Below are 22,496 nucleotides of genomic sequence, written 5' to 3'. Positions count from 1 at the left end.
CATTTTAAAATTCCAGGTGCAGGAGCAAAACTAGGATGAAAACCATATTTCCCCTCAGTTTTAAAGTTGCAGGTCATTTCTTATTTCCTGGTGCTTCATGTCTCTTGTCCTCATTTTTGCAAAGATTAGAAATCATGGCTGTGCCCTCAAAGAGCAGCTGATCAGCCGTCTGAGCTGGAAGGTATCACAGACATAATAAAAAGCAGCACTGCCCAAACACTTTTTCCATCTCCCGAAATGCAGTACAGTTGCCAAACCTTACATAACCTGCTTACACAAAAGGGGCCAATTGTACAGATGATATAAATCAGTACAAACTTCTCCAATTTCAACAATGTTCTCGAACTTATACAAGCCCATGGCACAAAATAGGAGTTTACAGGAAATTGCTATGAAGTTTAGATTCCTGCACATTTAAAACTAACTTCCCCCATCCCACCTTTAAAATTACAAAAACTTCACTGTGAAATTAAATAGCTCCAATTGTTTATAGAAGAGAAAAGAATGCCTATCTTGCATAGCACTAAGCTGCAAATTACTTACTCAAATCACATTTTTTTTTCTTTTTTTTTTTCAAGCACTGAATTTTGAGACCTGGATGTTCTTGACAAAAAACATTACATCAAATCCAAAAGTACGCCACAGCAGGTGACCTTTACAACTAATAACACTGCATTCGAAGATGTGTACTTAAAGCAAAGCAAACAAAACCCTCAAGAACCACACTTCTCCACTACAGTTTTCCTACAATGTCTTTTATTCTAACTGATTTATTCTTTTAAAATATGTACATTACACATACATAGTACAATATACATATATATACTATTTGGCAACTGAGAACAAAGAGGAAAGACATAACTGCCTGTAGACTAATGGATGCTCAAATATTATTGAAGTGCTTACAAGGAAAGAGCACATCTTTCCCTGTTCACCCATATGGGAAGGTGTAAGACACCCTAGTGATTTCTCAAAGTTAGACAAGCACATGTTCAATACAGTTTCAATAGTCAGGTTATACGACAGCATGAAGCTGAAAAAATCCATGGAGGGAGGGACTCAAGATTTCCAAAAACATTAAGTTGGAGAAGGAGGGCAGCAGTAAGGAGATGATAAGTAAGGATTTCCCAGGGAAAAAACCCAAGAAGTTGCACATGTTTTTCATGTTATGCACTTTCCCCTCTAAAAGAACGTCCAGCACATTCATATGCAAGAACTACAGAAAACAGAAAAACAACTTATCCAGTCAGGTTCTGAATATCTCTAAGGTTGGAGACTCTACAACCTCTCTGGTCACCTGTTCCTGTGATTCATCACTCTCAGCAGAGAAGTATTTTCTTTCACTTATGCAGAATTTTCTCTACTTCAGTTTCTCCCTATTGCCTCTAGTCCTTTCACAGGGTACCACTGAGAAGAGTCTAGCTCCATCACCTTTATTCCTTCACGTCATATATTTATGCACATTGATGAGATCCCTTGAACCTTCTGTTTTCCAGGGTAAACAATCCCAACTCAACCAGCCCTGCCTTCTGTGGTGGATGATCCAGTCCCTTAATGACTTTTGTGGCCCTTTATTAGGCTCACACCTGCATGTCCATGTCTCTCTTGTGCTGAGGAGCACAGAACTGGACATAGGACTACAAGGATTGTTTCACCACCACTGAGCAGAAGGGGAGGTTCACCTCCCTTAATCTGCTGGCAACTCCTTCTAATGAAGCTCAGGATGCTGTTGCCTTTCTTTACAGCAAGGGTATATTGCTGGCTCATATTCAGTTCAGTGATCCCAGGTGCCCTTCTTCTTTCACAAGATGTGATTTAGTTTAGGAAAGGGAAAAATAGTTCAAATCTCACTACATTCAAGCTATTTTAAGACACACTGCAGACACTCAAAATTCAGGGTATCCTCACATCAAGAAGTGCAGAATGAACGGTTGAACTCTCCATCAGCTTGTGAGCTAGACTTAACCACGTCTACCTGAAGTTAAATCTAAATTTCTTCCTCTCTCCATAAGGAACATTGAATTAAAACATTTCAGGACAGTCCAAGAAATTACATCTACACATTGCACTGACTTAACAGAAGATGGGGTCCAGCAAACATATTGGACAACAGTAATCCAATCGTGCAAGTCAGACGCTGGCTCTCTTATCCACAGATCTCCGACTTTAAACATCTAGCTCAAGCCAATGCATTTTATGTTTCAGTGCATTGATGCAGTCTAACTCAATGTTCAGGGAAAAGTACACTCCAGCTACAGATAGGAATTTGTCAAGGCATGCAATCTAAGCACATTCATTTGCATGCTTGTATTTTTAAACACAATAACAAACAAAACCCCATGTAAGTACACCTTCGACAGGTTATGTGGAAAAATTCTTTAGCTTATATTATTGCTTAATTTTATAACAAAAAAAAATTAGAAACGTGTTTTGATTTAAACCAAAGCGACCCATTCATGACAAACAAAATGGTGCCAGTCCAGCCAGACCAACAAGTTGTATATGCCATGATTTCCACCCTGTGCAGCTATAAACTGCACTCATCAAGTCATCTAATCAAAGAGAATCCCAGCTTCCATAATCTCCTTGGTCCCAGAGCCAAACCTACATTCCTGACTTCACCTGAGAAACCACTGCAACACACACTGGCACTTTGACCACTAAAGCCATCCTTCTCTTCCCTTAAGAAATGGTGTAGAAATTCAAAAGGTAAGAATACGATTCCCACACTGCTTAATAAGACTAAATGTATATAGGACAAAGAAGGATCAGTCTCCAGGATTCAGGATACAAGGAATCACAGAACCTGTAGCAAAAGAAGAGTGCTAACAGGGGAGGGAGTTCAACAGGGAAGTCTACACATTTCCACCTCATTCCCGTGCAATTTGGGAGGCAAGTAAATCACTTTTTTCTGTCATATCTCTGAAGAGGCAGCTCTGCTCTCAAATGAAACAAAAGGTCTTTGAACAATTTATGGGCTTCAGTCATATCTATGAGCAGGAAAAGGGAGAAATAAGCAAGAGACCAAGGAAACATTTAGGGAAAGGCTGCTACCATCAAGGACACCTATCTGAAAATTAAAGTAAATAACACTTCCCACAAGAACTTCAAGTTTCTTATGCATGAGACCATTTGCAGCTATTTGGATACACAACATATCAAAAGCTTTCCAACTCCCAGAAATTTCAGCCACACCAAGATACTGGATATGACTCCTAACCAATTTCACAGTTGAGTACTTTTCTTCCAATTTAAGAAAACAACTGTGCTATTCATACATTCAACATCATTACAGAGTTTTAAATAACTAACCAAAAGCTTCAAAATAATTTTCTACTTGCAATTAATTACTAGAGGCACACAGGATATAAACTAATCTCTAGCTTTCAAGGCAGCAATAATCATGTTTCACTCAAAACCAGGGCATTTTATGCATTTTAACTAAGTAGCCATGAGTTAAAGGAAGAAGTTCTAAAAAGCATAGTCTTTACTCATGCCATTTTTCATGGTTTTTTTCTCTATTATTTGCAACACTCACAAGTTTTTATGCAGTATTCCCCCTCCTCTCAACTATTGCAAAGAAGATCAGACGATACACTGTTTAAAATATTTCATCATTCACACTCAATTGAATCAAAATATTCTAAGCCTTAGTCTTCTGCAGCTCACGAAGATCAGGCTTCAGCATACAGAGATCCCAATAATTTCAACACAGCAAGCCAATATGCTTAACCTTCCGTCTACTATTGTCTGGGACCAAGGCCCCAGTGAATCATCAGTAAACACCACTGCAGTTTTACTGAAGTGCTGCTATAAACATAGTTGTGAGTTATGTAGGAACAGCTAATAGGTCTGGTTCATGGTTTCGCTGTGACACTGAGGAAACACTGGATTAACAACAAGGCACATTTGAGGCATTTAATTTTAGATTCTGAACTGAAAGTTTTCTATTTGTGATAGTTGTCCCTTCTATATCCATTTTTTAATATCCCACTTGTCCACTGCTAGTCCGCTGGCAATGCCTCTGCCCAACACACCCACATTGTGTCATGAAAGACTTTTAAGAACTAAAATGAGGGAGAAAATGTAGAAAGAGGTTTGCAGCTTTCCTTAAGTAAGTCAAATCAATTCAAAGTTCCTTGCTTTCCCCCTCCATGAACATCATTTCTACAAACCCCACCAGAGTTAGGTATGGCAAATTCAACTACCCCAGTGACTATACCAAGTGATAACTGCAGTTACACCCCCACCAAAAACCACACAAGACAGTATGCCTTTTCTTGAGACAATCAATTTTTATCTCTCTTTAAAATAATCATTTCATAGATGTCTGATCCAGCTCTTGGTGCTTCAGCAAACAGAGGGGGTAAAAATTTTTCAAGCATTATTGTCTGTTGAATAGGCCAAGCTATAGAAAATACAGCCTAAACTTGAACAGTTAGCTTGGTCCAGAAGGTAACACAGCAGCCATCATAGAACTAGTAACAAATTCAAGATTTACATTAACCAAAGTAAATATTTCTAATACATTGTAGGCTTTAATAGTGTGAACTAACTACTTCATTAAGCACTTTGTGAAAATCAGATATGAGGATTATGGATATGTTACAGCTTCCCAGAATCAGAACATTTAAAACATAGCGAGCCTTGAGATTCATATATTATAGATTTAATGATCCTTGACAACACACATTCTAGGCTGCTCAGATCTAAGACCTTCCCTACAGGACTGAGAATTAAGTCATTTGTTTTGGCAACTCATTCGTGCAATCTTTTGAAAATTTCTTTTCAGGAAAATGAAGTTTGCTTGCCTTGACCCATGATAAAAACTTGCTTCTGAAATGCATTCCCGCTTCTTCAGACATTGTTCATGATATTTATATTCTTTGCACTACATTGCATAAAATTTGAGCTACTTCTTTAGTTGAGCTTGAGCAAAATCTTTACATACAATAAATTCAGTTTTGTTATAAGTTGCTGTTCTGAAAACACAGAAATACTTATGCAAAGGCTGCAAACTCAAACTTAATAAACTACCAACACTATCAAATTCCCCATCAGCAGTCTACCTAGTAAGAATGTATATAAATGCTAATGTTCTCCAAAACAATATCAAGAATTTCAGCCTCATGTCCTTCATTATAAAAACGCAGCTTCACATAACCTACACACCAGGACTGGGATCTGACCGTTCAAAACAAAATGTTAGCAAATTGGCAGAAAAATGTTTTGTACTTTCCTCCGTCTGCTTAGTTTATTCTTCATTTCAGGGAAGAATAATTGGATTATCGCATGTTCTGCTTCCTTTGACTCCTAGAATATATAGTGGATCCACCAAGAAAGTTTTAAGGTGTATGGGAAAAAAAAGCCATGTTACATATTAAGCAGCCACCTGTTAATTATGATAATGTATAAGAGCATCAGTAAATCCTGAACAATTAATGATTTTCACTACCTCCGGGAAAAGCAGAGACACACAGATGACCTGCAAGTGTCTCACAGTGTGTCTTAAAGAAGAGACATTTTAGAAATGCTCTCAGAGAAGTGGTCACAGCACCAAGCCTGACAGCAGTTCAAGAAGCATTTGGACAATACTCAGGGACATGGTGTGTCTCTTGGGGATGGTCCTGTGCATCCACTGCATCCACTTAGGAGATGTCAACCCAGCACTGGCATTTCATGCACTCTCTCTGATCTATCTCATCATAAAATACTCAACACTATGTTCTCTTTAAATATACTACTGAACTTTAAATCTGAAGTGAGTTTTAAGCATTAATTAATTCTGCATAGACTACTTGCTGCCAGGATAACATAGGATTCCTGTTAATTTATTTAAAATACCTTCATACAGCAATTTGCTATGGGAAGAATTCATTTCACCTACAGGCATCTGTAATGAAGACAGGATTAAGAGGACAAGAACCCCTCCGGAAAAGTCCTCTGGTCCAACAAAGTCACTCCACTTTCCCTTTCACTGATGATGGCTGTACCTTTCCAACAGTTATCCGAAGGATACAGGTAGCTTCCAGCATTTGACATGTCAACAAAACTAAGGACTTTGTTTCTTTGGGTACACACAATTTCATTTAGCACTTGTATGCCCTTTACATATTAATCACTAATGTACCCATAACTCCACACATTCATCTGGGAAGTCTTATCCTGGAAACACTACAAAAACTGGACAAAGTCCCAGTCTGTAGCATGGCAGTTGCTGACATGGCAATTTTAAGTTGCTCTCTCTTGCTTAGTTTCAATTTTTACTTCTCACACACCTGAAGCAGGTAGTTTCTCAAGAAACTGTCTGTCTCCCAGAGCAGGATAAACCACAAAGTACTTTATATTTGTGGCTTATCCTAAGCCCTTGCATTAACTCAGCATCACTTTGCAAAGAGGCCAGACTCAGTGCAAATGTCAGTTGATGCCTGATTTTCTTACAGATGAGAAACCTACCTATATATACTATACAGGAAGATAAAGTGATCTCTGAGAAAAGTGTTGTGAAAATGGCAGCAAATTAGTGGCAAACCACCTCACTTGTGTGGATCTGTGTGCACAAGAGACCTGCACCTCGCTTCTCTTTCATGGTTATCACAAGGATCCATCTAGCACAGCAGATCTTCAGTGATCACTGAAACAAATGCCAAGCCCAAAGTACTATTTGTGCACAGGGATAGCAAACAGCACATGTGAAATGGTGGGGAGTATTGAAGAGGGAGGGAGGAACCATACAGATACACAAGTATTTTCAAGAGCACTAGAAATTGCACATCCAGCCTGTTCTCTTATTACTTACTAACCTGGTCACCTTACAGCATTGGGAATACCCAGTTTCACCTGGACTCTTTTACTTGCTGGCTCAAACATGATTATTCAAAATCATCACTTAAAAATATTCTGATTTTGTTTACCAGAGCATAGTTCCTGTTTCAACTCATGCAGATTTACACACCTGACTGTCTACATTAAATAGACATCACATATTAAATCAAAGTTAACTTACTAAACAAGATAACTGAGAAAATAATAATAATAATAAAAATGCTTGGAAATTTAATTACCTTCAGAAGTGCAATGGAATAAGTTAGTAATTATACCAGTTGAATATGTGGCTTGGCACCTAAGAACAGTTCTATTTTTCTTCTTGGCTCAGTGTCTGGGCTACCACTTCTTGCCACAAAATATTTAACCTCAAACACACAGAGTTCAGTTACAGAATTTGAGAAAAATACCTTGGGAAAATGCAAAATGAAACAAAAGGCTGTGTTTTTCTTTCTTTTCAGAACTAAAAACTCAACATAAATCACTACTGTATCCATTTAAGCATTTAAGCCAAATTAATATTTACCCATGAGCAGGATCCAAAGCTATTGCCCTGGGCTGATCAAGGTCTTGCCAGAAGAGGACTTTTCTAGATGTTCCATTGAGATTAGCTACTTCTATCCTATTGGTTTCTGAATCCGTCCAGTAAAGTTTTTTCCCAATCCAATCACACGCCAGGCCATCCGGGGAAACCAGACCAGATATGATGACATTCTGCACCACATTCCCGGTTTGGTTAATGTAAGTTTGCTTGATGGCTTCTTCACTCACATCTGTCCAGAAAACGATGCCTTGTGAATACTGGAAGTCAACTGCAGCAGCATCCTCTAAACCACTGACCACCACAGTGGACTCCAGCTTCGTGCCTCCAGCATCCACAAGTCGAACGTCCCGCCGGTTGGCAAAAAGCAGAAGGGGAGACGCTACAGAAGAAAAAAACCAGAAAAACATGTCAGTATTATTGTCATCTACAGATGTTAAAGCGCTGAGTGTATGTGGCAGAGGAGGATTTGTTTTCCCAGACCAGTGGGGCATGGATTACAAAAGAAGTTTCACATAAGTGAAAAATGCACAGTATCTAAAAGCCTCTTCCTTCCATATGTCAGACAAAGGTGTAAAAGTGAGATGGAAGAGCAGGCCCAATTCTTTATCTATAGGATATGAATAGTGTCTTCAACATAGTTGGGTGTTCAAACTGAGACTTCTCAACAATACTTTCTGTCAATCCACAAACCCACATTTAGAACAAATTAAGTCTTCCTGGTCTAAAAGTTTGGTACAACCAGTTGAATTAGTAACAACACACAGAAAGCAGGTTCTGATGCCTTTCACTAACAGGCTGAAAGCTAACATCCTGAAATGCTCCTATCAAGTGCCCTCCCAGATGGCAAAAATTGTGACAGAGTTTCAGAACTACTGTCTACTGCACCACAATGCAAGAGAAATTCAAGACAGAGTTTGAAGGCAGACAATGATGTGAGTTGTGGAAGTTTGTGGAGATTGCCATTAGCTGCAAGTGACAGCCAGAGAAGAAGCACAAAGGTTCTCTAACTTCCCCAACCTCCCCCCAGTTCTTCTAACTCAAGCAGTAGCTGCTGGAGTTCTACACCAGTCAACTGCTGACTCCTAGCTTCATATATAACCATTTCACTGCTTCCAATGCACACTCTGCAGAGGTCCAGTTACTTGCCACTCAACTCAAGGAACAACATACAGAATAGAGCAGCATATAGTATATATTCTATGGCTTCAAGCCTGTTATATAAATACCTTTAGTTTCAAACTCATGTTATTGTATGTAATATATGAGTTACCTCTTGAGATTGACTTTTAGATTCAATTCCTCCTGCACTTTTAAAAGAAGACAGTTTATACAGGGTTTGAGTTGCAGGTCTGTGATGCTGGCAGCCCTGCCAAATGCTATTCTGGCTCTGGCTACTTTCTCACTGAAGAGCGTGTGTGCCACTGCACAGGCAAAAGCGAAGTTTATCTTTGAAAACAGCTTATGTCTTCATGTGCAGGCCAAGGACCTCAGTTAGCATCTACAATTCAACTTCAGATGAATTCAAAAACATGCATAAAAATTCAGACTTTTTATTATTATTCTGCATGGCCTTTCTTTCCCCCCCAAGTCAGGAAAGAGACTGTTTAATTTTTTTTTCGGAGGAACACTATGTTGATGTAATAAGGAAAATTTAAATCAGCTGGTGGTTTTAGTGAGGATCTTGGACAGCAAAGACAACCAACTGTTATCACTGATGTTTCACTGAAAACGTAGTATCTTTGTTTTCTACAATATTTAACTCAAGAAAACTTATACAGCTTGAAGAGAATTACTTGTTAAGAAATGAAGTCTCAGGATCTCTCGTATTTCATTTCCTAACATGACAAGTCCTTCTCTCGGCCATCTTTAAAAACACTAGGAATAGTATCATGAGAACCTGACAGGTTAGTTATTGAAAACAGACGAAAAAGTGTCTAGAATGCCAAACACTTGTTTTGTTCTCTGCAACTCATTGGTTCCCCAATAACGATGTCTATTTTAAGTGGCACTGTATCAAACCATTTGAACATTTGGAAAGTCTGATGTTAGCAGGCTCTAAGTCACAAATTCTTTGGGGCAGAGAACTTCTCAAGTTAGCACATTGCCTCACAAAACCAGCCCCATATGCGGTCAAAGATCAAAACTGTAAAAAGCAAAAAGTCTACAAAAAGTAGAAATTTAAAAAGAAACATTGTCCCAAAAATGTGTTTAGAGGAATATGAATAGATGGGTTTTCATCTGGACATTTCCAAGCTGAAGCCATTATTAATGCTACTACAAAGGAAAAGGTAACCTGAAATATCAAGTGCAATCAACAGCAGAGGAACTCAACAGCTTCTTAACTAAAGATCAGACATGTACAATGTCTAATCCAATCAGTATCAACATTATCCCAGTTCCCTTTCCCTTTCAAGGGATTTCTTCCCCACTGATGTACACAGTAGGGCAACAGCATACAGATAACACATTAACCACCATGTTCTCTGTCACTTCTGTGCTTCAGAGTCGTCCTGATTGAAGTGCAGCTGCATTGTGTTGGCTACAAACACCCAGCAGGGAAATCACACTGCCCTGCTTGCACTTGTGTTAAAATTTTACTGCGCTACACATCCACATAAACTGATTGATTATTGAGAATGGCCAGACTTTATCCCCTTTAAGAACAAGTAAGTATTCAATTTCCTTTGGAAATAGAAAAAATGAGAAGGCAGAACTCTGATTTTGAAAACCATATTCACTTCTCTGCTCCTCCCCACCAGCCTATTTTATTCAGTCCAAATTTTATAAAAAATGGTTACAGAACTCTTCTAGACCAATAGGGTTGGGAAAACACACAAACAAACAAAACAACAACAACAACAAAAAGACAACAACTCCAACAAAAAACAGTGACCAAAACAAGTAACTGCTCCTCAACACTAATTCTTGCCTGGAATGCTGCTGAAGAAACCATGTGTCTCCCATCTTTGAAAATAAAGCAAAAGTCAGAAGAGCAATAAAATGCTCTGATTCCATGGCCTTGCATTTATCACTTCAGGTCGGAATGTGATGGCTCATTAGCAGGCAAAGTTAGCTCTGGTAACTCTGCAGTTTTGACTAAATACAACCCCCAAGATTTCCCAAGAAAAGTTCACAGACCTTTTAAAATTTTCAACTTTTCCAATTAGTAAGCAGTAAATCTGAAAGAGGCAGCCAAGACAGCAAATGCATTTCTGAAAAGATGGATGCATAGCATTTAGTTTCATAGAATTACTAAATGCAACAGTTTAGAAATTCAAAGGACACATTCTTACTCTATGCAATTACAACCAACAGGATTTTTAAGGCATAAGAATGAGAAAGAAAGCTTAAAAAGCTTCAAAACAAATGGCATTGACCAAAAACTTAGTTGCTGTGCCACTAATAAACCATCCTAGAAATGTAAGATCATCCCACTGATACATGGTGCAATCATGCTGTATTCTCAATCCTGAACTGGGAACACTAGAGAACACTCTTATCCTTGATGCATTTAATTCTTTACTGCAAAACTCTTGGAAAAGCAAACTAGAAGGTCAGTTAACAGTAGTTTCTGAAGAGAGGGATCACAGAATCACAGAATATACAGAGTTGGAAGGAACCCACAACAATCATTGAGTCCAACTCTTAGCCCTGCACAGGACCATCCCCAAGAGTCACACCATGTGCCTGAGAGTATCATCCAAAAGCTTCTTGAACTCTGTCAGGCTTGGTGCTGCCACCACTTTCCTGAGGAGCCTGTTCCAGTGCCCAACAACCCTCTGGGTGAAGAACGTTTTTCTGATATCCAACCTAAACCTCCCCTGACACAACTTCAGGCCATTCCCTCGGGTCCTGTCCCTGGTCACCACAGAGAAGAGATCAGTGACTGCCCCTCCTCTTTCCCTCACGAGGAAGTTGTGATGAGGTCTCCCCTCAGTCTCCTTTTCTCCAGGCTGAACAGACTAAGTTGAATGGGGGAGACCCAAAAAAACTAGTAATAACTTTGACTACCATTAACCTTCCAATGAGCTTATTTGCTTCACAACAAGAGGAAATATCCCTTACTTGAGAAGGTATTCCATGGTTAGAAAGCTAGGAGACTCAAAGGAACGCTCAGTGTTATGCTCTATTTTGATCAGCAGTACTCCTGACAACTGCAAATTGTTTGAAAAGGGAAACACCAGCTTCTATTTTGAAAAAATAAAAAAATAAACAGTAAAAGGATGCACACTGAATGTGGAGGACACACTGTTTATATTCAGTCTATTACCGCCCAATTGAAATGACAACATTTTAATGTAGTTTCAAAAAAAAATATTCTTTTTCAGCAAAACTACAAAATTAGATCTTATTTGGATCGTGCAGTACTCAATCAAAACCACTTCATTCTAGAAAGACATACTATTTCTATTCAAAACCCCACCAATTTTCCAGTGGTTTTCAGCTAACTGGAAAACACACCCTAGACCTGACAATGGAGTGAGCTATATCTACACAGAGGCTTACTGTGCAACAGTGTGAAAACAGAGCTTCTCATCAGTCTACTAACTGATGAACAGGAAACACTCCTGATCAGGCTGGGTAGGAATCAAGCAAGGGTTCAATTTCCAGCTTTGCTCTCCATCCCTTTGAATGCTCATGGGCAAATCTTCTGTTCCTTGTCTGTGGTCAGTTACTAAATTTTAATTGTTTTACCTGCATCGGGAAAGTTGTCTTGTGCAGACACAATATAAGACTGAAGGATTTGTACACCATAATTCATTGGGTTGACCGCTATAAACAGAATCAGTTTTAGCATGACTACCATAGCTCCCTTACCATCATCTCTATCACACTCATAAGTGATACAAAAAAGCAATTTTTAATGCACTGAGGCCTAAGACTCCTCTGCACTTCATACATAAAAGCATAGTAATGATCTTTCTTTTTCTCTGCCTTCCATCCATCTCTGTCAAAAACATAAGCTGAAAAAAGTATGGCAAGTCTACTGCCATCTGCCCACCTTTAACTACCTTCCAAAAGAACAAGCTTTCTGATTGCTTCTGAATTCAGTCATTAACTTTCACTGTTTTAATTGTACCAATCCCACCTAGAGCACTTAAATTTTATTAAGTGCTTCAGGGGTACCATTAGCCCCAGCAAAGTGACATGGAACAAACAACTAAAAAATGCACTACATGATCTTTGTTATTAGTTTCAGTAATAGTTTTCTAAAAACCAGTTTGACAGGGCTCACCATACATATTAAGACTGAGATGATCACGAGTGATAATCAACAGTGCATTTGTCATCAGTTGTTGGTTTGTTGCAAAGCTGCAACAGTTCTAAGACAAGCTGAGCAAGAGTTTTAAAAACTTATATTTATACACTGCTTCATACTTGTTGACATGTCTACATTTTGTCTCCTTCCCCTTAAAGTCAAAATAGAAAGACATGAGAATACTGAGGCACGTGCATGATTTCTACTCTTGAAAGCACCAGAAGCACAGAACAAACACAAACCCTATGTATAGCACAGGAGAAAAGCCTTACTTAACATTTCTTAAATCAGTTAACTAGGCTAAAGGTTGTGGAAAGGTTTAACTGTGCTTTTAAGAAAAGTGACTGAGAATCTTGGGAGCCTGGTACACAACATAAAATGAAGATCTCATTTTAATAACCATACAAGCGAAAACAGCCATCCAAAATTACAGTATGTGCACCAACTTATATTTTAAATATTACTTCAATTTTTAACAGGACAATTGCAATGGAGACCTCTGTGGTTAAGCCATCTGTACTGCTGGACAGAGAGAACAGCACAATTCTTGCAGCAGTCGATGTCCTAAACCACAAAAATGCTTATTACCAAGGAGCAAAAACCCCCACACACCCCTGCCATAGGCACACAAGATGGTAAAAAATAAACACGTCAAAACTTTTGTAACCAAGGGTGTACCACCTTATGGAAACTCTAAGATAGGATATGGAGTAAGCATATATCAGTTTGCTATACTTAAAAATAGCTGCTATGCAGAAACAAGACCATGTAGGTAGGGTCCTAGCAGCTATAAATTAATTGGAGAAACCAGTTCTGCAGCACAAAATGCTCCCTCTTGTCCAGCTCTACTCTTTGGAGCATAAGGAGGCTTAGATCTTGGATGTCATATAATCACAGAATGGTTTGGGTTGGAAGGTTCCTTAAAGATCATCTAATTCTAACCCATCTGCCATGGGCAGGGACACTTTTCAATAGGCTGCTCAAAGCCTCATCCATCGTGGCCTTAAACACTCCAGGGATAGGGCATCCAAAACTCCTCTGGGAAACCTATTCCAGGTCTCACCACCCTGACAGTAAAGAATTTCATCTTAATATTCAATCTAAACCTCAAACTTTTGTTACCCATACTTGTTCAGAAGTAAAGAACAAACACTCTACCTCCCTCCTCAGTCTGTTAGACATCTTGGTTGGTTATATGAAACACTAACTTGTTTATTGCCTGGTCACACAGCATGTTCACATTGAACTATTCTGAGACTGAACTTAGGAAATTAAGGGCCTCAGCGTGGTATGAGTATGCTAGCAAAGTCCACCCCGTTACCCTCTCTTTGCAAAGGTGGTGGGTGGATTGTGAATGAATTCCTTATTGGATTGAGTTTCTGTACTGGATCCGGAGATCTGAGTTAGAAATGGATGTTTGTGGGGTGACAGTACTGGGAAGAAAATTGGCAGATGTAGGTTCAATTGTAATTCTACCAGACCACCCTGGTCAAATAGTGCTCTTCTTTGCATTGATTCTGCAAAACCAAATACTTACATTGTTTTGTCAGTGAGATAGTTTCATGTTTTAATTAAGGATTCTTTAAAGTACAAACTTGTATTTTGTCTGATACCACAGGACACTAGCTTCAATTCCATAACAGTGTTTACCATATTCAACCCACACCTGGAGCTGTCAGCTGACTCACGACAGTTTTCTTTGTGAGAATTAATATGGCACTCTGCTTGTACTCACAAATATTGGAAAGAGCCTGTCCATTGAGATTTTTGGTATTTTCTGATTTTAGAATAAGCAGAAGTGGCACTGAAGTGGTCTCTTACGTAGCTTTGCCAAAATGGGTAAGTGCAGAGGCAGTGCTTAAAAATAGGGTGGGGGGATGTGGCAGAAAAAAAATATACTTGGATATTTCACATTCTGTGACACAGAGTGCACAATAATAATTTTGTGTTGTTATTCTAAATGCAATAGGTGTAGATTTCCCCTCACCCCCATGATATGCTCAATAGAGATTTAATACTGCAGAAGAAACTTCAGATTTGGCCTACTTCTGCATAAACTTGTTTAGAAGAATGCAGACAAAAGGGTGACTTCCTTGAACATCTAAACATGACTTTTGCTGCGAATAACAGATCGGTCAACCCATGAACAGAAAAAACATCTGCAGTGTCCTGTTTTTAGATTCTGGATGTCAATGGGAGCAAGGTTTTTTTCTGGTTTGGTTGGTTGTTTTTTTTTCTTTTTCATTTTGTTTTATTCCTCCTTGGTTTGGCAGACAGCTGTCTGGCCAATAATAGTAGATTACACTGCGATGAGGGTTCCAAACTTTTAATGGATAAAACAGTGGTTCTACATAATTTGGAAAATTTGGCTTGCAAATTTTCTCCAGGACTTGAACAAATACAGGCTTGACAAAGGTATGCTTGTTTCTGATCTGAATTGTATCCAATTTTTAGTTCCAGTTCCAGATGTTACATTAACTCCAAAAGACGCAAATTTTAAGAAAGCTGAAAAAAGATATTTTACTTCTATCTCCACTAAACATACGATCTGTACCCCTGAAAATGTAATATATTTGTAAACTGCAGTAAAAGACTCAGAAATAGCATGTGCTGGCTTCAGCTGCTGGCAAACGTTATTCATTCGAACAGAAGTGTAGTCAAGTCAGATGTGGAAGACTCGAATGTTGGTTCCACAATTGGTGTGGTTTTCTTCTAGCATTTAAGAATAATCCCAAATAAAACAACCTTGTTAAATGGAACCTGCCACATGATACTGGGCTTTAAAGGGTGTGAACTTGGGAGAAGTTGTTAGTGCCAAGTTGTAGACAGGACTTCTTATTTTTGTGCAAGTCTCATGACTATGTTTCAGTCAAATATTCAGGATTGAGATTTTATGAGTTTGTTAGGAAGGAGTACAAAAAGAAGATGAGGTGAAAAGAACTATTTAAGATAACAAAATCTGGAACATTGTGCTTATATTTATATCACTGACAATACTTAATTTACCTTGTCTAATGCAGGAAATAAACAGAGTAACCTGCTGCAAGCTTTTCAAATCACTGCTTGCTGGAGATGATTCTGCTTTAGCCAAGAACATTGGTCGAATAAAATCAATTCCTTATGGCTCCTTTTGTCTTTTTAAGGTCAGTGTTTGTCCTGCAAGTTATCTGGAGCAAAAAGGAAGATTTTATGCTCTATTCTTTATTATTATTATCATCTGTTTTTCAGTGCTGTGGGGGCAAAGACATGGCACTTCTCATAATTTAGCTTTATCCCAAACAGCTATTAAAAAAATAGTGGATTTGTTAGAAAAGAAAGTGTGTTCAGGATACTACCATCTTTACTTCCATTTTTTGTCAGAAGTTGGCTATGGGTCAGAAAAAAAAATAATCTGACTTGCTTTATTTTTAAGTTAAAATTATTATAGTATATTGCAAACTGAGTTGAAGAATCAACTCTTCCAAGGTCTGGAGGGAACTGCTAATTAAAGAGGTGTCACAATGTCATTTAATACAGTTGTTTTGATAAACTCATTTAATGTGCCTTTGGTGATCAGTGTAATGGAATAGGATCCTACATTCTTTGGGGCATGCCTGCACTTTGCTGTTAATGCAAATTAATGCCAGCATTATCTTCAATGGCATTGCTGTTCACACACTTGCAAAGCGCATGGTTAGCTTGAATTGATCTGAGTAATGCAGGTAAGTGAATATTGCTCATTAACTGATTATATTCTTGCTTTACAGGGTAGATCACATTCTATTACCATTTATCTGGCAGCCATCATCTGCAACTGTGACACATTTTTATCCCTGAGTCCAAATATTCTTGGTAAGGTCTTCCCAGAGATTGTATGTACTTCAACACTGAGTCCCAAGGACTATTAGTACCAAATTAAGACTTGGTAGTATGTAACTGTTGGACAGAAGAGCTCGAGTGTTTTGCCCATGAAATTATTTTCTCTTTAAACTGGAGATGCATGTGGTTTGCTCATAATTCTGCTGTATTGCAAATTAGAGAAGATTATAAACTGGTAAAAATTGTTTGTTCTGTTAGACCTAAGTACAAATGGTCCCTAATAAAGAGCAATAAAGTACAAATGTAGCTCAGATGAAGAAACATAAAATAATCATCTCTTATTTGTCCCTTCATAATGTGGAATTTAAGGACATTTCCACAAAACACAATTGTTACTCAAATCCTCCAGAACAGAAGAATCTCCACATTTGGAGTTGTATCGATAATATTCAAAAGAAAGCAGGTTGCAACAGTCTAATGTACCTAAATTTATAGGCTGGCAGTATGCGTGTGCAAGATGGGAAATTTTGGAATTCAGCCCTGGAATGCCCCATTTGCTCTTTGGAAAAAGTTTTGAGTGTCAATAATTATTTTAAAATGAAGAAAATCTCAGCACAGATTGAAATTTGGAGCCTTAAAGGAAGTTATATAGGAGCTGTTTAACATTTCTTGTTCTGTTGTTTTTGCAGATAATTACTGTTCTGTATCACCTCAAGATTATTAACTGGTCACTCTTCTCAGTGTCTGTTGAATTCTGGTGTTTGCAGAATTGTGTGACATGTATGTGATAGTGTGATATGTAATCAAGGATAAAGATCCCAAAAAAGGAGACTTAAAAACAACATTGAAGAAGTGGTGGTGCTCTGCACTGAGGGAAGGCTATAAAACTGCAGAATGAGGAGCAGCTGGAGGGGTTCTCCAAGATCCCAGGGCAGTGCAGGGTGTAGTACATACACTCCTGACAAACCCAGTATTCCAGACCAAACCATAAACTCTGCATGAATTGAACTCCAGCTACATTGTGTTAGGAGGGATCTTGATTTAAATATGCCCTTCGTATCGGGCTGGGTCAGATGTGTTTTGTTCTGCTGTGTGTTTGAATTGGCTGCCCATTCCTGCCCATCCCCAGCAGCACATTACTCCCCATCCCCCAGTCTCCTACTACATCACAGATGTTTTGGTGTCTTGAAATCTGCCAGTTTGACTGCTCGTACAGTTTCTTTTCTTCAGCTGATCCTGTCAAAAGGATCTTGGTTTATAAAGGCACAGATTTAAAAAAAGCACTAAGGCAATTTCTTTGCCCAGCTCAGCTGCAGACAGAATGTTGTCTAACTGCAGACCTGCAGAGCACCATCTCTGTGCTGCTGTGTCTTGTACACAACAGTGCTCAGGCGAAAGAACTTCAGAAGTGGTTTTGCGCTTATGAAAAATAATACAGTGGCACGCACAGGTTTGCTTTACTCATATGCTTTAAGTATAAACCTAGCTATGCACAAACTCCCAAACTTTAGATTTTGAAATATTTCCATGTGGAGCTACAACAAATTGTTAGTTACCTTTTATTTTTCAAGTTAGGCTTATTTACCTCTTTACATTTTCATGTGAGTCTCAATAACATCCCACCAGCATAAGAAATTAACTGTCTGCAACGCATACGCAAGAGAAGCTGTCACAACCTTGTCCAATACTCTCATTTTACAGAACCCAAAGTAGGAGAGGTACTAGAAAAGTACGGTGTACCTCAACTTCAACAACAAGCTGAAGAATAAAGACAATTATTCTTTTCTTCCCAGTGCACTCCAAGATTAATTCTTCCTTTTTCTTCTACACATGGTTTCCCCACCTGTATAAACAGCCAAACCTAATTATTGTTTTAACCCAACACATATCTGCCTTTCCCAAGCAATAAAGGAAGTAAATGTCTAAAAAATCTGAAGTCCATCATAAAAGGGGGGCAAAATCAGAATCTCCCTGCAAAGGAACTACATGGGGGAAAAAAAACAAACACCACAAATTACACAACACGAACTGTCATCATTCATATTATGGAAACACCTACAAGTAAGAATTGAGATTCGCACCCTGAAAGACTCAATATGGACACATTGTGAAGGATTGTCACAGCAGAAAAACTTGCTGTCTAGAAATACAAGGCAAAGACTGAAAGGAAGGCCACAGAGGATTGAGGGTCACGCAGTCCATGGCACAGCCAAGACAAGAGCCCAGTGAGCTAAGCAGAACCCTAGTAGAACCATAACTAGTGTTTCTTTCCAGACAGAGTAACTTACATCCTTTTCATACCATCAAGCTACCTCACAGTTCTTCTTTTAAAAAAGGCATAGGTTTTACCATAATGGACAGCTTAGGAATTATCTCAGCCACCCCAAATCTCCCATTCCTTTGGCGGCCTAGACAAGGTGTACTGCAAATAAGAAACTGGACTTCGGATAAACAACACATCTAGGGAAGTGTAACACAATGCTTTTTTGTCCAAATCCTATCCTTTATTTCCGCAGAAGAAAGTGCACAAGCTATTGGTACACAAGGAAGCAATATCATGGAAGATAGAACAAAGTGCACTTGTTTATACTGAAACAAAACTAACTCAAGCAACATGTGGCCATGAGCGACCTGATCATCCTGTTTTATGCACCGTATCCCCTTTCTCCACCCTTTATTTGCACTATCTGGCTGCACCTTCATTGCTAAAGAGAAAGATGTAATGATTACATTGAGACAGCTATTTCAATGCTAAAATGCCAGAACAGAATTGTCTTTATTTCACTCCTTCACCTGAGATTTCATCAGCTGCATGGAGTTGCACTGACTCTATCAGGAATTTTACATCAAGATTGCAGTATCAATGTAATAATTACACCTGTTTCAGCAACGAAGACATGACCCAGGACTTTCGCAGCAGGAACCTTTCTCTCTTGGTGTCTGGAAAACATCCAGGGCATTTCAGATGAAGGATATTCCAAACAACTATTTGAACCACATGCAACAGTTGAGAAAAACGAATAAATACTGCCATCCTTCAGAAGCCAGACTAGGAGTCTGAGGCAGAATACACTTAATACACTCACCACTGCCTCTCATATAACACATTCATAGCTGGACTAAGTATCAGTGCCATGTGTCTGCTCTCTGGTAAAAGCCTTTTAAGCACAGTAAGCTTATTACAACCAGTTTTTACACCTCTTCTATTTCCAGCTGTCGCAGACTGCTTCAGAGTTTAAATGCCCTGGATCCTGCCCTCCCTATTAAACACGGGCATATTTTTTTACTCATTAAAAACTCTGCAAAATACAACTCTTAATACAAAAAGCTATGAGTCTAAAGCCACATTTCCAATGCAGAAATGTGACAAACATGGCACATTCAACACGCCAGACACTTGCACACTGAGAGCAAGTAACAACTGCATTTTAACTTTCTATAACTAAGACCCTGTAGCAGACTGTTAATAAAGATGAAATACACGCAAGAAATGACCACGTGCATTTAAGTAACTCCCTCCAGGTATGAATGAAAATGATTAAATACAAAAGTAGACATCTACCCTCTTATAACACAACAGAGGATTATGAACCCATTTTAACCCACAGATTTACATGCTAACAAGAAGGGCTGCTTTTCCTACATACTAAAGATGGAAGACTTGCTTGAAAATATAGTATGCCCCAAATGTAAGCCTTATGTGAATAATTTCAAAAACAAACTGCAGACACCTTATATTTCATTTGTGAAATGCAAGAAAATTGAACATATTGCCTGCATCCACCTAACCTTTGAAGCACTGTCTGAAAGAGAAGGCTGAACAACCAGAATATTGTTAAAAGAGAGGAAAAACCTACCATCTCTAAGAACTAGATGTAAAATAGACCACAAAAGCACGTGCTTTTTATGAAAAACAGCTTTCTCCTCAAAAACAATCAAAAAATGTCTACCAACAAAACCAACGACAACAATAACACCCAAATCCACACCAAACAAGCACTAACTTGTTGACAAAAGCCTTCACTTCTAAGCTAAATGTAGGCAGCTCCTGTAACTAAATAATTGCTCAAAACCTTCATGTTCTCCTAACAGAAAGTACTGCAATATTACAATAAAAGTAGTACAAAGTGGAAATAGGTAAGTCCTTCATCAAGCTCATCCAGTGCAGAAACGAACTAAAAAAGATGCAAATTAAAATGAAAACTTTTTCTTCTTTAAAAAGGCAATCTAATATCCAGAACTCCCTGTTCATGTCAGTCCTCTGTTAATTACCGTGAGCAATATGGGTCAACCTTGATACCAACAGACTTCACCTGGGTGACAGAAAGTAACTCACTTTTGAGGACAATTCAGGGGTTTCTGTCCCTTTTGCTGTGATCAATACCTGCAACGTAGAGCAGTACTGTGCAATACATGTTACCTCAGCAGGAATGAGATTCAAAACCACCAACTTATTTTAAAAAAGTCACTGAGGGGCCAGTAACTAGAAGCCATTATCCTCCATCCATTGCTTTGCATCAAGAAGCTCTGAAGTGAGAAGATGTGCTTTATTTCCCCACGTTATCAACATGTGAGAAACATCAACTTTCTTAAGTTTAATTTGGAGGAAGTTAGGGCATCTCAAACCCCTCAAGAATGTGCTTTGCTGATCATAGCATTAAGTTGTTCCCTTTATAAAACTTTAGAATGCAGAGCATGTAGATAGATAGAGAGACAGATACACAGATAGACAGACAGATAGACTAACATATATACAGACACACTTAATGAGGTAACGAGAGTTGACATCAAATGACACCAAACATTTCTAAAGGCTACTTAAGCTGAAACTTTCAAAAACTTCAGCTCATTGTCCAAGGACACTACAACATCAAAGGAGAAAACATCCATTACTCTGGAGAACGGTTAATCCATACAATTAACCCTCTTTCACATCACATCACACTATAAATGCGAACACATGCTCCATTTCTGCATTGCTCAGAAGATTCTCCAAGATGCTATTCTTGTCTCTAATGAGGTGCAGCACAAACAATTAAAGACTAGTAAAAATAACACACTGAGTTTAGATTTTTTTTTATTAAAAAAAACAAACAACAAAAAACAAACAACACAAAGAATCATCACATCACAGGCTGTGCAACATGTGAATTGCATGGAAACATGTGGCATTACCCTTCCTTCAAAGTTTAATATGTTAGAATCATCAAATACTTGATCTTTCAGTATAACAGTTTTATTGAACTAGAAAAAAATTGATTTAAATCATATTTTATCCTATATCATAGACCAGCTTCTCTCCTTCTCCTCTCTGATACGAGTATTTATTAATAAAATGTTTGATGGAGGGGTGAGAATGGCAAAGGGGAGGCAAGAAGGAAGTTAAAAAAATAATTGAGCACAGATAAGACATTCCACAATACAAAAGGTAACCAAAGAGGTTACTTTTGGCCCTAGTTTACTACACAGCCACACATTTTTGTGCTGTCACTGGATGGAGTATGAAGCTGGATGCTGCGTCAACTAAAACCACTGGACAAAACACTCCATTTGAAACACAGTCCCTTCCTAATCTATGCCAGGTGTTGCAAACAAGCTCTGTTTTGTTCACACTTAATGCAACACCATTAGTCACGAAAAGTTCCCAACAGACTCTAGAATATACAAAATTGGTAAATTCACTGAATGGCATGACACTGTTGCAACTTCATTTGCAGGATCTCTGCCTAAATATTGTATAAAAAACACCAACAAAAAAAACTAAAACAACAACAACAATAAAAGAAAAACAAACACTTCTCCAGGACTTAAGAAGCAACAGGATAACCAGTTGTTCAGTTCTGTTTAAGTGTCAAATCAGCCTCTGGGGAAGAGTTAAAAAATAACTAAAATCTAAACAATGAACTACAGATAAACAAAATTCAGGGCTTTTTTTTTTGTTAGTGCCAGTTTTACAACTATTTAGAAAAACGTGCTTTGAGGTGGCTAATAGACAAGTCGCAGGAATTCTTGTTTCTTTAACATGAACTTGCAGCTGTCAGAACTAGAAAGTTACATGCCATTTCAGAC

The 22,496-nt window shown here is 38.4% G+C and overlaps 1 protein-coding gene across 2 annotated transcripts in view; it reads right to left on the bottom strand.

The window, feature by feature from the left end:
* Nucleotides 1–22,496, bottom strand: part of LRP5 (LDL receptor related protein 5) — a 137,300-nt gene that overhangs the window by 99,659 nt on the left and 15,145 nt on the right. For both annotated transcript variants that reach the window (XM_027703591.1, XM_027703601.1), the window contains exon 2: nucleotides 7,352–7,748. In XM_027703591.1, coding sequence (XP_027559392.1) covers nucleotides 7,352–7,748 — 397 coding nt within the window. The remainder of the gene's footprint in view (nucleotides 1–7,351; nucleotides 7,749–22,496) is intronic.

This window comes from Neopelma chrysocephalum, unplaced genomic scaffold, assembly GCF_003984885.1.
Source record: "Neopelma chrysocephalum unplaced genomic scaffold, ASM398488v2 Primary Assembly neopelma1_24, whole genome shotgun sequence".
NCBI lineage: Eukaryota > Metazoa > Chordata > Aves > Passeriformes > Pipridae > Neopelma > Neopelma chrysocephalum.
This window is presented reverse-complemented; position numbering and strand designations above follow the sequence as displayed.